This window comes from Colius striatus, chromosome 8 (assembly GCF_028858725.1).
Source record: "Colius striatus isolate bColStr4 chromosome 8, bColStr4.1.hap1, whole genome shotgun sequence".
Taxonomy (NCBI): Eukaryota; Metazoa; Chordata; class Aves; order Coliiformes; family Coliidae; genus Colius; species Colius striatus.
Genome location: NC_084766.1, coordinates 27,047,995 through 27,064,708, shown reverse-complemented (window position 1 = coordinate 27,064,708; position 16,714 = coordinate 27,047,995). Strand labels below are relative to the sequence as shown.

Sequence of the window (16,714 nt, the reverse complement as noted above, 5' to 3'; positions counted from 1 at the left end):
GTTGTGAAAAAACAAGAACTTTAAAAACCCCCACAAAGGTATTTCTCTTGAAATCCAAGTGTGCTATTTGGGATGAGGTTTGGGGAAAAGATGAGACTGGGTCCAGGAAAGATGCTCGCTCCCTGATGCCGGCAAGTGTTTTGCCACCGAATGAAATGGATGGAAAACTACTTCCATAATCAGAGTATGTGATAAGGTCATTTCTAAACTTCTCAGAACAATGGTGATAATTAAAACAAAACCCAAACTTTTCTCTTCCAGCCATCTGAAAGCAAGAGTGCTTCTTTCCCACACTGAACATTGACTCATTTGCTGAGAAGCAGAGAGGTTAGTATGGTATAGAACAAAGGCCAAAATCTAAGACAAATCCTACCAATAAAAAAAAAAAAAAGAGAGGACATTCCTTGCTAGCCAGAGAGCACAAAATATGATACTACTGTCAGCCCAACAGCCTAGCTTTTCATTAGCTTTGCCAAGCTATGACAGTATGGGAGATCCCCATATGCCTCAGAGAAATGCATTATTCAATATATTAATTAGAGGGCTGGCTTTCATCATTGCTTCCTACAAAGTATCACAAAGAACTACTCTGGGACTGCTACTGACAGGCTGAAATTAATTTGTATTTGAGTTCATGTACATCAGGGAGAGATAGAATGAAATCAGCCCAAGCAGGCTGCCCGAGTCTGCAGTACAGCATCTAAGCTTTCAACATTGGCCTGTGAAACAGTGATGAACTCTGTACATCTTACCAAGTACCCTGTTGCATGAGAAGGAAATGGATCCTTCCACTGTGCACTGCCCAGGCAGTCATGGCATTGGGATTCAGCCTAGGGTTCAATCATCTTTAGGACCAATATTTGACAAATTCCTCCTTAAATTTCTTACTAGTGGTTTGTCTGATCTGCTCTGGTCTCAGACATTTAGTCACAACAATGGGAGGAGGGGATTGCAAATTGATCCAAGAATTTCCAAGGAGGAAAATTAGAGAAGAGACTGGTCCCTAGGACAGAAACAAAATGGATAGATGGGAGACCAAAGCAAAAGGCTTTTTGATGGCTGAAAGCCCTAACTGCAGCACAATAGGTGACATTTAGTGGTAAGCGTTAAATTTAAAACCAACAAACAGAAATATTTCAGCCCTTACTTTTCCAGTGTGAAGAAAAGAATCACTACCAGCCACAGTACACTGAAGTCATAAATACAGCTAACATCACAAATTGTACTAAAACCACAACACATCACAAATCCTAAAAGCCAGATAGTATTTAAGGACACCCACAGTTACATTAGTGGAGAAGGGATAATCTTTCCTTCGGCAAGATATGCTACATTCATCAAGCAAAAGGAAATTAGAAAAGTTCCTCGAAGGTGACTTATTTAAAAATTGCCCTTCCAAAGGGTGTAACACCACTCTTTGAAAGAACTCATTCTGTCTAGCAGACAGAATTTCAGAGGTGGTGTATGTATTGAGTTTGCTGTCACAAAATCACAGAATCTCAAGGGCTGGAAGGGACCTCGAAAGATCACCCAGTCCAACTCCTCTGCCAGAGCAGGACCTCCTAGACTAGGTCACACAGGAACTCATCTAGGTGGATTTTGACTGTCTCAAGAGAAGGAGACTCCACAACCCATCTGGGCAGCCCGTTCCAGTGCTCCCTCACCCTCACAGTGAAGAAATTCTTCCTTGTGTTTCTTTGGAATCTCTTATGTTCCAGCTTGTACCCATTGCCCCTTGTCCTATGACTGGACATCATTGAGAAGAGCCTGGCTCCATCCTCCTGACATCCACCCTTCACATATTTGTAAACATTCATAAGATCACCTCTTTTCTTGTGGTTCATTTGTTATGTGGTCCATGGGGTTTAACACAGAATTTTAAACTATTTTAGATTATCTCCCTTCATAATCACACACAATCTTTGTAGCCAGTATGTTTCTTTCTTTTTTTTTCTCCTGCTAGAATAACTTTGAGTCCAGGCAACTTGATCATATGGCATCTACAGGTCCGTGTAAAAAAGCCAAACACTTCTTTTTCTAGGAAAGCAGTAGTAAGAATAGCAGCATCACACAATAGCAAAATCAGGCAATGAACATCCTTCCAGTGCATCAGCTACTATTTAGAGCTTACACTCATAGTATAAAGTACTAGCTGTAACAAATTTCCTTCAGTACATTAGTCAGCATTAAGTGTGATCATACACCAGAAACCCAACTATTGTTATTTTTAGTCCCAGATAAACTAGAAAATATTCTGTAATACTACTCCAGTAGTGTACCAGGGTTTTTTTTCCATCTTCTACAAAGATGCTTTCCCAGATCCAACTATTTGTGTCAAACTCTCATAAATTAGTTTAAACAAACAGGGGCAGTGCTCATAAATGGGAATGGTAGCCTGAGCATTACACTAACTGTAGGCACAAATGGAACTGTTGAGGTCTATGCAGCCTCTATAAAACAGTCCTGCAAGGTTTCTCAGAGATAGAAAGTGAAGGACTTTCCTGTTCTCAGGCACATTTAGGATTCGATACTCTTAGATATCCATGAAATCTATCACAGTGTCCCTGGAAGAAGATTCAGCAATCTGTAGCTGAAAAACAGGAAGGATTAAGTTTAGGGAAAAATATGCTCATAGAACAAAAGCAAAATCTAACACTTATAAAGGTTTCTCAAACTTTTCTGATCACTCCTGTAAGCTAGTGATCATGGTTACAAAAAAGTACATTATGCTGAACATCCAACTTGGATATTAGGGACCATTATCTGCTCTGCATCACAAAGGATCAAGACAGGAACACGAGTCAGTTGGCTTTACTTAGATATTTTGTTTCAGGCTGCACTCTTTTCCTACTTGAATTTTAAAAGCACATACACTGTAAAATGAGATTTTAATTAAATTTAAAATTAACTTTTACAAACATCCAAAAAAACGTCAAATGTTTCAGGATGTTCCTTTGTTTAATTCTGAGAGAAGCATTTTGATAATGCTGACATGAATTCTAAACCATCTTTATTGAATTGAACTTTTTCAACAAAAAGGAACACTATTTCAGCCAAAGTATCCAACTCTGTATTTAGGTTCCATTTCCATGTCTCTCACCAAGTTGCTGTGTAATCACAAGCTAGTCTGCCTCAACCTAATGTTTGGAAACATTCAATATCTATAGTGCCAAGTGCATTAATTGTAGGCACAAAATGAAAATAAAATCCCTAACTTCACAGTTCCTGCACTTGCCCGTCTTTTAAGCAACAAGGAAAATAAAACTGGCCTTATTATCACTACGATGTTATGATCTTAAGTAATGTGACCTTGCAAGGAAATCTTTCAGTATATGCCAAGACCTTTTAAGAAGGTCTCATCTCTCCTAAACTCTTTAGTACAGAGCTGGAGGCTAAAGTTTCACAGCTTTATCCTCAGTCTAGTACAGTGCATAGTCATGGTGGTTTGAGCAACACATTCCAGGTTTTTGTTAGCATTGCCCTCTTGGGACAAAAACCTTTCCCAGGTGTTCTCACCCACAGAGCAGAGGAAGCAAGTCCCTTAACACAGACAAATGAGTCATTTGCCTGTGGGAGCTGCCAGTAATAGATCCCTGTTCAGCTCTTCCCATGTGGTCTGTGTGACCAGCCACTGTGTATGCCTTGATGATGTTATAGGTGGTGTTATCCATGGCTGCCAAACTGGAATTACTCCTTTTATCCACAGCTCCATGTATGGTATGGTTTTAATTCTGGAAAACTCTAATGCAGGATTACTTAATAGACAATTTGACATTTACAAGACTATGTTTTCTTAACACTAAACTTGGCTGTAAAAAGATCAGGCAACGTTTCCCCAGCACTATGCAATGACACCATCTGGTAATCAATGATTAGTGGGATTTACAGGAGACACAGGCACATATTTGACTATTCATTTCACTGCTGGCAAACTAGTCAGGAAAAGGTAATGTTAGCTGTATCCAAAGGTCTTTTCTGGAACTGCTGCTGAAACTGTCTGTGTGGACCCAAACTGGCACTGGGATTAGGAAATCTCAGTGCTGTCACAGAGATGAGGAAATAGACACAAACCTCTGCCCAACTGCAGATCCAAACCCAGATCATAACCTTTTGAAACAATGAGGTAAATCCCTTATCTTCTGCTACGTTACTCTCAGATATCCAAACCAGCCTCCAGTACAGTCTTCATGAACTTCAAGCTGCCAATGAACAGAAATACACTGTCTGAAATTTACCACTGTTGATATCCAAAATCATGAAAAAAAGGACTGAAAATCTTGCCCTCAAGAGACAAAATTTGCCGGCTCATGCCTCAAACAACTGTGACAGAAAACCCATAACTGCAAAGCATAGTCTAAGTGGATGCACAGCTTCTCTCCTTCTCTCAGTAAAAACCACAGCCTGTTCCCTTCTCCTGGTGTTGAATCCCTAGAGTTCAAAACTATTGTGGTTGGCATTCATGGATACTAAAACAACCAGAAATTTGGTTATCACAGGAAGAGAAAAAAAAAAAGAGAAAATTCTGGGGAGACTCAGTGAGAGAACCAGCAATATATTTGAGAACTTTTTGTTACAACACATTTTTCCTATTTGTGGATAACAACATTGCTCCTTGAAGCCAGGCTAGTGCACGTTGTATTTTCCTCATCCTGCTGTCTTTCCCCTTTTACCTTGTTGGCATTTTCTGCCCAGCTTTCACCACTAGTGTGTACCTCACTGTCTTTTACTGACTATGCTCATCCTGAGCACTGATAGAAGTGCTCCAAATATTTCCATTGCCATGAGAAATGCCATGTAAATCTCTCCCTCTTTTCCATACAAGTAGGTTTCCCCCACTTTCCCACTCTCATGCTTTGACAGAATCCCAGGTCCCAGAGAGCACGTTTAAAAACAATAAATGAGAGAGAGGGCAAATGTCTAGACATAGTAAGCAAACCCCTTCTCCAGTGATTGTGGGAGGCAGGAAATGTGAATAAGTCATAGAATCATAGAATGGTAGGGGTTGGAAGGGACCTTTAGAGATTATCGAGTTCAATCCCCCTGCAGAAGCAGGTTCACCTATATCAGGTCACACAGACACATGTCCAGGCAGGTCTTGAAGACCTCCAAGGAAGGAGACTCCACACCCCCTCTGGGCAGCCTGTGCCAGGGCTCCCTCACCCTCACAGTGAAATAGTTTTTTCTTATATTTAAGTGGAACTTTTTGTGTTCCAGCTTCATCCCATTACCCCTTGTTCTGTTACTATCTACTATAGAAAAAAGGGGTGTCCCAAACTCCTGACACCCACCCTTTAGATATTTACAAATGTTAATAAGATCACCCCTCAATCTCCTCTTCTCCAGACTAAACAGCCCCAGTTCCTCCAGAAAAGTGCTGCCTGAGGAGACTCTAAGGAATGTAACTCCATCCTCTGCACAGGATTGTGATCCCTGTGTCTGCTCTGCTAATATAGGCAGGGCCTCCAAAGCCAGATGGACAGGAGATGACATTCACAGCCATTTAGTTGATTAGCCAGAAAACGTAGGTCACCTTGTGGAACCCCACATTGTAAAGAATTAAACCATAAGACTATACAAGGACTTCACAGGCCACTAATTTTTTTTTAACTCTCTAGTGCCCTTTAGTGTTCTTAATCCACTGCTGTAGCACCTGTTATCACAATATCTGAATACTTCATGCACCACATCCACAAAGGAAAAGAAATTCTCTCTTATCCCAGTCTTACCTAGGAGGTAACAAGGCAAAGTCAGCTTAAATCACCCAAGGTGACATGAAAAAGCTGTGATCTAGCAAAGTGCTGAACAAGTCTTCTTGAATGCTCCACTAACCAAACTATCTTGCCCACTTGCTTAGTCCTGTTGTGCCACCACAGGAACACGAAGAGGCAGCAAAGCAACTTAAGGACAATTCAAGACTTTTGAGTTCTTATCTGAACAGAGACAGTATTTAGTCAGCACAGAACATAACATGTGTTCAACAGATGAGGAAACTTCCCCAATGTTTCTACAGTACAAAATATGGACTGTATTTTTTACATCCCTCCACATGACAGCACAGGTATCCAAGTTACAGCAAGAGAAAATGAACAAGGCCCAGAGGGGACTGTAAAAAATGGTTTTTAAATGAAAAGAACATTGAGTAAGTCTTTAGCAAACTTTGCACCCATGCTGGTTCTAGTTATCTTGAGTAATTTCAAAGTGATGAGTGATCTGGGAATTTCTGTATCACATTAGCGTAAGTTCCTATTTCCAGCCTTACAGGATCCTAAGTTATTAAAATCTTTGAGACCAAGACACATGGGAGCCAAACTTGGATGCCTGTACTCGCATCAAGTAACACATTCTGTTCAAGCTCTGCCACTGCCATCAGTGGGTGTAGCTAACAAATGAATCACTACTATAGAAGCAGAGATTTCAAATCCTAGGTTTTTATAACTATGAGTGGCCCAGAGCTGAATCTCAGCTCATGCAAAAACTTTGAGCTGCCTGCAGGAACTTATGAGAGGTGTCTCAAACTACGGGACATGTGACATCCATGTGGGATGAGAACACAAATGTACAATCAAAGAGATATCCTATGCCATATGATGTCATGCTCAGTATATATTGCTGAGGGAAGGAAGGGACATTCAGAGTGATGGTGTTTGTCTTCTCAAGTAACTCTTAGGTATGATGGAACCCTGTTGTCCTGGAGATGGCTGAACACCTGCCTCCCCATGGAAATGGTAAATGAATTCCCTGTTTCTCAGTGAAATAAAGATTTCTAGGTCTATGTCATATGAATTTTAACTACAGAAGACTTCCAAGTTTTCTAAGAGAAAGAGACACTTGAAACAGAGGCATTATATAACGCAGTGTAAAAAACAGCATTCAAACAAGCAGCCAAAAGACTGTATGGAAAATGAGGTAGATTGTGGAAAATGATATGCAGGTCAAAAGGAATACAGGCAATTTAAATTAACTGCAATTATATGTATGTAGAAAATACATCGCAACAGCACAACCTCTCCTTTAGAATGAGATTCTGCTTTGTTCCCAAGTCAGCTCAGCTCTTGCACTTAATCCTCCAAGAAAGCTTCTCCCCTAAGCTTAACTGTGGAATTTGAAGGGTAAGATACGATTATACCACAGCACTAGCTATTCCACCCCACAGAAGAATTCACCTGGAGATGATCTACACTCACCTTTGTCGTGTGCCCCTAACACAGTGAAATTAAAGGATTTTGTGGTTAGGTTGATCAACTACCTGCCACCAGAACCAGGAGAATATAACCAGCTTTCCTTGACTATGGAAACCTGAAACAGTAACATGATCAGACAATGTTCTAGATCTTTTTACACATTTTGTAGGTCTATGTAACTTAGGAGCCTTACAACTTCTTTTCCTCATTGTTCAAAAACCTTCTTACATTGTCCAGCATCCATAGGCACACGAAGGGACATCTCCAAACTTGATGCCAAAAAGCCATGTTTTAACTATGAGAATCTAAAGCTGCTTTCAAAGATTTTGGGGATATAGTCATTTGGAACTCCCATGAGGTATTTAGCTCCACTGCAAAGTGTGGAAACAGTGCAAATCCAGCCTAATGATATTTTGGGCCTGTATTCCAGATACTTTTAATGATGCACAAGAATTTCTGTAAGAATTTGATTCTAAGTTATAGACATTATGCATTGCAGTTGGGAGTAAATTCTTAAGTCATCCGAGACCTTTTTATTTTTAACCACTCAAAAGAAGAGTCACTGGTTCCTTAATATTACAGATTTGAGGGGGCCTTAAGGACCAGGCACTTCTTTTAACTAGTCACAGATTCTGTAAATCGGCACTTGTACACATTCACACACACCAGCATCTGGCACGGGGCAAGTACAGCATTAAGAATCTTGATTCAAGTCCCACATCCTAGATTCAATTAAAATATAATATTGTTGGGTTTTCTCTTTCTTTATAAAGGCCAATTCTTGGGCCTTTACATAGTGGAGAGAAGTTTGGAAAAGTCACATGTGAAATGGAGGAGCTTGGAGACAGGAACTAAATTTGTTTAATCATCTGCTTTTAAGATACTCTCCCAATTTTGGAGGCTGACGCTTGAGAAGTGGAAAGGAAGATATTCACAAAGCAGATTTTTAGCAAACTGTTAGCAGATCCTGGGCTCTCATCAGTCAGTAGAAAGAAACTGGCTCCTCAGAGACTGATTCAGAGCAGAGTCTGAATCATTATTTCCTCTCAACAGTTGCATAAGGACACTGGTCAGAGTGGCTGGTTCTGCACAAAGACTGTTGCAGGCTAAAGCAGCTCTCAGAATAGTTGAAAAATAGCTCTAATGATCATAGCTTTGTTGAGGAAGCACTGGGAGGTTTCTCTGTGTTTCTGTAAGTAGTTACATAACAAAGAAGCAGGATTTTTGCTATAAAAGGATTTCTATTCATCTGTACAAGACACCACTGTTATCAGACAAGAAAGAGGTACTAACATGGAGACTACAGCCTTGCAAGACATGTACTATGGACTGAGTATATATAGATGTCTAAAAATCAAGGGTATACTTAATGTTCAGGTAAAGCAACCAATCCCTTCAAGTTAGATGCCCTTCTCCCCTCCGTGACCTGCCCAAAGCAAGCAAACTCTGAGGGCATAACTCACCAGTAAAACCTGTTTGGAGTGACCCGCTCATGCATAAGCTGCCATTTTCTTCCAAAGTCCATGGAGCTGTACAGCTGAAAGACAGAGAAAGAGGAAGCATTAACTTTGAGGAAAAAGAGGGAGGACTGCCACTAAATAAAGTATTAAAATCAGCTCAGATTAAAGAACAGCAATGTATTGTCCTGCACAATTATCAATCAGCCTCCCTGCCAGAGAAGGCTAATAAGGCAATCTCCTCCCATCACATTTAACCTAGACCGAGCTCCTGAGACTCAAAACCATGCTGGGTCTTCCAAAACCTGTTCATTTTTGTGCTTCCTGATTTCAACTGTCAACACTTTCGCTTCAGCTGCCATGTGACAAAGCTGACATTCCCCCTGGCTTTTTCAGACCAACAGGATGCTGGTGATCAATCACATGGAAGTTCCTAACAATAAACAGAATGAGAGGCAAAATAGATTAGTTAACATGACTAAGGTGGTAGGCAGTGATTCCACACTCAAGGTCATGCTGCAATTTGGTTTTATGGTGTGGATTACATTTCTGTGTGGGAAACAAAAAGAAAATGCTCCTAATTTACAATTTCTATGTTCAGAACAAAGTCTAAATTTTGAGCTAAGTTACAAATCAATCTGCTCATTAGTTAAACATTGAAGATAGTGAAGTGGCTCTTCTTGAAAGCCAAATTTTCAATGTAACGATCGTCTTGAGTCTGACTAACAAATGGCGTAGCTGTAATGGAACCACATTTCCATCCAACTCCACGCTGTTTTAGACATAGCTTCACTTCATATATACTCAGTGTAATACCACAAACATCATTCTCCATATAATTAGTTTATTACCCACAACCCACTCATCATCAAAGCTTATGCAAGTGCCTTTTCTCCAATTTTAACTAAGTTTCGTTCTTCAGGAAATAAAAACCAAAAAACACTTTGAGAAATAACTACTCTGCTTTACAACTAGATCACAGAGAAATAAATAACAGGTAGTGTTTTGAACAGGATTTCAAATAAATTTTATCTGAAATAAATTCTGGCTTAATAAAAATAAGGGTTGATTGCGGGCTAAGAAGATAGATCACAGAGCTGAAAAACTTAAATGTCTGTAATATCCCAATTTAGATCCTGAAGGGAAAATGTTGTCATTTGAGTAAAGGTTCTGCATTTGATTTGATTTTGAGTAACTGGATTTACAAATCAGAGGAAGGTCCATGTTCAGATTAGAAGGGTTCACAACCTAGCGATGAGTGCCATGGCACAGCTATGATGGATGGTTAAGTGTGACTGGGAAGATAAACTACATGTGCTTGCACTGAATATTAAAGTTTCTTGAACGGGCAGTGTCTTTGGCCACAGAGATCCAGCGGCCACATGAGCAATTTACAAATGAGATTGGAAAGGACTGTTTTTGAGCAATGTCCAAAGCCTGAGGCAGATGATTAATTCTCACTATGTTTGTACTCAACTACACAACCAAACCACTATATAGCTAGCAAAAGGCAACTCAAAAACTAAAATACACACCCCATGAAGTATCTAATGCAACTGTTATGCATAAAGACAAAAGAACCAGTCCTTTGCATTTATGCCAAGAGGAAGTCCAGTTTCTGCCAATGACAGCTCAAGCTGCCAGCACATCAACCACACCGGGGCAAAGAAGATGGAAGCAGGCATCCTCCTATCTTCATGTCAAAATGAGCTGTAGTTATGTAGACTTACTTCAACCAACATCACTAAGCTTGTCCTAAGAAATATTAGGAAAGATTTTCTGCTCTGTGCTCTTCAGGAGATTAAACAAGGTCTGAGTAGTCTGATTTAGCCATATTTCTCTAGCATTGTCACTAGATAAGGTAAGATACTGCAGTAAAAGCCTATGTTATCTGTGCTTCCTCTGCTTTTTTGGTCAATTACAATGATAGTCTAAAAAAATACAGTAGAGAATCCTCTGCTCCAAAAGGAATTCTCTGTAGATACAAAATAAAGCGTTGCATGTCTTTTCTAATTTACGGAGATAGGAAAAATAAAACTACTTCAAATTTAAGGACAGGATTATGAAGTCAACATCAATATTGAAATAACTACCTTCTGAAGGAACATCTGGCTTTTGAGAAACAGTAATTGAAAATCCACTCTCCTATAATCAAAACTCTATGGTGCTACAACTCTGCCTTGACTTTAGCATGGTGCTGCCAGCAACATTCCTTGAATCATTTGACATGGTTTTACACATACAAGGACCCTCACACAGAGACTGAGCTACATCAAACAACTTGGTTATCCTTTCCATTTCCTGACTGCAGGTATGACTTTCAGATTGAGCCATGATGCTATATAAATCAAGAGCTCCGGGCAGCTTGGCCTCAGTTAATTCACATTCACAAGCAAGTGCAAGTGGGACTTGCATCCTTATTGTATTCTGCAACAGATTAACCATTCTCACCATGAGAGGAAAGGATTAGCAAAATACATCCATCTCCTTAGATTCTCTTTTCTCTTTTGCCCCTAGCATTTGCTTTTCTTTTGCAGTTGCATAACAGCAATAGTCACAGATAGCTCAGTGGTATGAAGCACAATCTCTAACTACTTGTCTCTCCTGCAATGTCTCATTCAGGCAGCATCGTTTTCTCTATCAAGTTAAAAACCAGGAACCAGCTACTGAGCACTTTTTCCTCCCTTCCTTCTATTAAAGCTCAGACTGACTGATGGGAGAAGGATTAAATTGAACTTGTAGCCTTTAGGTGATTTCAGACAAAGAGATAAAGAGGATATTATTCATTTCAAGAACTTTTATTTACTTATTCACTTATTGTAGGCACCCGGCTTGAATTTTAACGACGTGATTGAGTATTAAAGCTGTATGACAGAACAAATTCCTGAAAGGCCTCTCTGGCTCAGTTCACTTTTTAAAGTATTATTTACAGAAGCAAATGAAAAGATTAGTGTTGAATTACTAAATAAAACATTCAATAAAGAGTTTTCTATGTATGCATTAAAATTGTATATATGTGTGTATATATATACACACACTTTTTGTTCATCTCCCTTCACAGAAGAGATGCTTTTAGAAGAGAGAACAAATTTAGTGGCAAGTACTGCAAATTTCATTAGAGATTAATTTGTCCTAAGTCTGAATATTAAGTGATGGAAAGAAATGAGATTTGTTTGTTGTCAAGATTTTCCCATTTAAAAGCTCTGCCCTGGCTCTTTAGTGATGAGTAATCTCAGGCATCTGTACCTCCCAGAGCACTCCTGACACATCGGTTCAAGAGCGATGGACTTCAGTGTACCATGAGAGTCTACTGTTAAGGTGTGCCCTCTCTGCAGCCTCCTTGTGTTATTTCATCTGCTCTGATGAATAAAAAATTAGGACTGTTATGGGTCTTTATGTTTACATGAGTTGGTCTTATGCCTTAACACAGCTAGAGTGGCATGAAAAAGATTTGACTAAGAAGCAACTCAGAACCAGGACCCAAAAGAGAAAGATAAAGTCCTGACGCAAGGCACGGTTAACAAAATTAATTTTTCAACAAGAAAATGAACTCAGAATCCTACATCTACCACAGAGGCATCTCAGTAAACAGTCACAGCACTTGACTGATCCCAGCAACCTCTACACCTATTTGAGCCAAGAGATTCTAGGAGCCCTCTGAAAGCTGAGGCACTTTTGAGAACAAACGCACCGTGTTCACATTCCCTACTGAGCCCACCTGAATGATGCTTATGTATCTCATCTACCCTTGAAGCAGACAACAGGGTTTTTTACTGAGCGTGACCCTACCAATGCCTGCTTGCCCCAAGACTGGCATGTGTCACTACTACAGGGCAGATGGGATTCAATCATGTGAGCAGGATCCAAGTGCAGCTCTGCCTTACACTCAGCTTTGAGGTCACTCCAGCTTACCAGTACATGGTAGTCTTTGAGAATGGGTACTGAGCACTGGGCAAAATCTGCCCATGCTGAGGAACTTAGCCAGACCCACCATTAAAAAAATAAAAGGTTGTCCCATCCAGAAGGTAAACAGCAAATGTTTATCCAAATAGCATCCCAATATCCCACACTCAAGGATCGTAGCACCAGACATATCACATCCACCAACACAGTCTTGTCTTTTACCAAGAACACACAAGCTGTGTGAGGAAAGACCTTGGCAGCCTAAATGATGTACAACTTTATTTCATCACAGGACAGAACCTTAACTCATGCTTGTCTTGCTTACCACAACTCTGAATCATGAGGATATTATATACCACAGACAGAATGCTGCTTATCCGTAGTCTAAGAACATTTGCAACATTTAATTTGACACTGTCTGTTTCTGAGATAAGCTGTAAACCCCTTAAATAGGAAGCTTTATCCCTGGTGTCAGATTCTGTGTCACAAATACATGCCAGAGAACACAATCAGAACTTCAGAGCTGAAAAGGAAGGAGTTAGACAAACACACATGCATGCACAGTGTTATATATGAAAAATGTCTCCATGCTGTTGCAATTATCCAGGACAAACTCTCACAGTGAACCATCCTGCTGGGTTGCTTGGATGATCTTGTTTGGCACTGGGATAATTTGGTTTGGGTGTTTTATTTATTTTCCCAATAAGAACTAGCAAAAAAATACAAAAGGATGATATTACTGAAGATGTCAAGCTTCTTAGGACTGGCGCAGTGTGAGAAACTGGCCTGCTTAAATTCCACTTATGGAGACAGGGGAGAAGAATATGCAATGAAGGAAAAACACAGAAACCACATAAAGAGATTCAAGCCCCTGATGTTAGTCATCCATGTCTGAGGTAGTCACCAAGGCTCATTTTTAGACAGGCAAAAAACCAGGCTGAAACGGGCACTTCTAAAGCACATTACAGTGTGCTACAGTACACTTCTAAAATTGGTTATTACTCAATGACTTAAAAGCCTCCATTTCTCTCCATAGACACTAAAAAAGTACACAGTGCCTAGTGCAGAAAGAGATAACCCCTCCATAGATGGATGATTTAGTGGAGATAGATTTCATGTCAGGTTTCCTGTTCCCAAATTGACCTCCTTGGTCTTCATGGGGAAGCAAGCTGAAGACTGAAGATTCAGCATTAACTGAAGAAAGGCAAAGCAGGCAACAGCTTGGGTACACTTTACCACAGCAAGAAGCACCCTGAAGGTATCATGTAGATTAAGAAGCAATAGACACCAGACTACAGAAATTTGGGAGCTCTGATATTTATAGACTTTCCTGCTCAAACACAGAAGAAGCATTAGGGCATCAGGAACATACATGCAAAGTTTATATTCAAATAAAATCAAATACTCTTTGTCACTACGAAGTGAGGCCTATTGGCCTGAACAAACATCTGGTGAGAATAGTTTCTGTCTGCCAACCAACACTGGAGTGCTAACAATAGTGTCAGATAAACTGAAGAACAGCTGGATTATATGCACTTAAAGGAACAATTATTTTATTATGCACAAAATTATACTTCCCCCAGACAATACATCCAGTTGATGATGGAAAGATGTATTCATATTAATCCAGCAGGTAGAGTCAGCCCAGAGTAATTACTGGGCAGCAGCCGACTCATGATAACATGATGTACAAGGAGGTGTAGATTAGCCTGTCCTGCCATGTCCTCAGAAGATCATGATCCCGAGCAGTAGCTTGGGTTGTAGCTGACATGAAAAGATGGCTCTGATCCCAGAAAAGCACAAAAGCAAACTAACATCTTCTCAGCCAGAGCTGGTGGGAAAAATCTACAAGATGTGTGGAGGATTCCTGCCAAAAAAATCAAACTGGGACAGAAGAAAGAAAAAAAATTAGGTCAACTTTTCTGTAGGAAATTGGACTGTATGCAAGCGGCCTGCAAAGAGTAATTCAGAAAAGCAAGTCTGTTACAGAGTCTTATATCTTCTCTACAGAGGGAAAATAACCACCATCACTGAAAAAAAACCAATTAGAGGCTCAGAAACTGAGAAAACAGTTGTGAACAACACAGAAAATTGCAAGGTGCAACTTTTCTCTACACTTTGTGTTACAGATAAAATTACCAAAGGAGAAGAAGGTGTCACTATTAACACATCCAAAAGTTCATTCCTAGAAAGAAAATGAAGTGGAAGAAAAACTCACAATACTTTTCAGTCTTGACAGTACAGAACAGAGAAGCCATATATGGCAACTGTCAGACATGACCCAGCATGTGGAAGAAGAGAGTCATGTGCAACTAATTCAAACTGTGGTGAAAATGTTTCAGGAGATGACAACATCAACATTTTTTCAAAAGGCACCCTAAGCAGCTGAGTACTGCACCAGAAAAAAAATGCAAAGGTTTTGAACAATACTCTATAGAATAAATGGATAGTCCTCACTTCACCCACTGCAAAGAAATACCCTTTTTTTCCATGTCTAAAATTAGACACAAGTAGGGTTTAATAAAGTTGCCCTTACCTAGCAAAATAAAAGCCAAAACAACAGAGCCTGCACTGTAGGAGATAACTGCTCCAGCAAGTGAAAGGGATGAGTAATAATTGTGTTTACCTCTGTTATCTTCTATTCATTTCGTTTAACTCTAAAATAACATCTACCCTACTCAACCACTGGAAGACTAGTCCTGACAGTCAGATCCATCTAGTCGCCATGCTCTCCATTAGTTAAATTTAGCACAGAAATTCCAAGCTGCCAAACTATTCTTTCTTCTTTTCTGTTGTATTGTTTCATCATTTGAAAATCGTGTCTTTTTCCTTCAGCTCCAGCTGAATGCTTGAGATCACTATCTACCTAGAAGTTCTCATTCATACAAATAGCAATCAGATCCCCAAATCCCCCCCAAATTGGGACAGTAAACTCCCCAATAGCCAAGTTTGACCCAAAGATTTCAAACCAATACCCACAATGTAGAAGTCATTTCCCCTTATTAATTTTTCAATTTGAGACTTGTAAAATTTGGGGGTTTCTCCTTCTTCCAGCCTCACATGCTAAATCCACTTGTGGATATCCCCTGCAACCATCCAGAAGCCACCAGTCACCCTCAGCCACTGAGAATAGAGCAGACCATGAAGCCTCACCAGAGCAGAGAAACGAAAGATGACAGAATCCGGATGAATTAGGTAAGAGGACAGAGAGGATAGATTTGGTGTAGCCATGAAGGCAGTAGTTGGTACTACAGAAACATGCCCTACATCTATATCACATCTTTCATCTCTCATCTTACCTTCCTTGCCTATCTTCCATTCTTCCTTTTTTGAGGACAGATGGATACCTCTCCCTTTCACAGCACCAGTATAATGTTTAAGCTGTGAGGTCTATGCAGCCTCCTTTCTCAGATTCACATGTGAGGCAGGACATTTTACTTTCAGCGTAATAGGAACAGGACTCAGGTCTAACATGCATCAGTTGGGTGTCTGAAACCAGGTCAGGAGCAACCTTTGCCATGGAGGGGGTTTTGCATGCAAGGAAAGATTTAGGGCCTTCCTCTGTTCCACCATCTCCCTCAGTCTGGGCTTTAGTGAGACACCTCTGGAATAGCAATCAGTGACCATCAGGGGACCCAAGGGCTAATGTCACCTTCAAGTTGATGACCAATTCAAAAACAATATCATCTGTACTTGATTCTTCCACCTCCTTCCAGGGAAACACCTGTCTTTGCCACCTTGCTTTGATGGGGCTCTAGAGGAATCAAGACCTGAAGCTTAGAAGTGTTTCTGGACCTTTAGAGACCTTCCAACCACACACTGCTGGAAATCACAATTCAGGTAAGACATCTTTGAGAATGCCACACTAAAGAACCTAAAAATAAATCCCACTTCTTCAGCCAAAAGATTTGTGTAACAGCTGGTGGAGCTGAGCTTAGGAGAAAGAAGTCTACCAGCACATTTATGTGCTTTGTTTACACAGAGTTGTAAAAACTAGTAATTGTAATGAAAACAAATGGGCCAGTTTATCTCTCTGCTTTGATTTCCTTTCCAGGTGATTAAAGGCTGCATCAATAGACCTCATTACAGCCCAAGTTTCTTCTCTAGCATGGTACAGCTAAATTGTCTTAGGCATGGAAAGAAAACGTGTCTACAGACTTCTGCGTGTCTGAG

At 40.1% G+C, this 16,714-nt stretch overlaps 1 protein-coding gene across 1 annotated transcript in view; it reads right to left on the bottom strand.

Annotated features, from left to right (window-relative positions):
* The window catches only part of LOC133625939 (VPS10 domain-containing receptor SorCS3-like), a 299,862-nt gene that overhangs the window by 97,759 nt on the left and 185,389 nt on the right, over positions 1–16,714 (bottom strand). Inside the window, exon 5 of the mRNA XM_062001248.1 lies at positions 8,645–8,718. Within this exon, the coding sequence (XP_061857232.1) occupies positions 8,645–8,718 (74 nt within the window). The remainder of the gene's footprint in view (positions 1–8,644; positions 8,719–16,714) is intronic.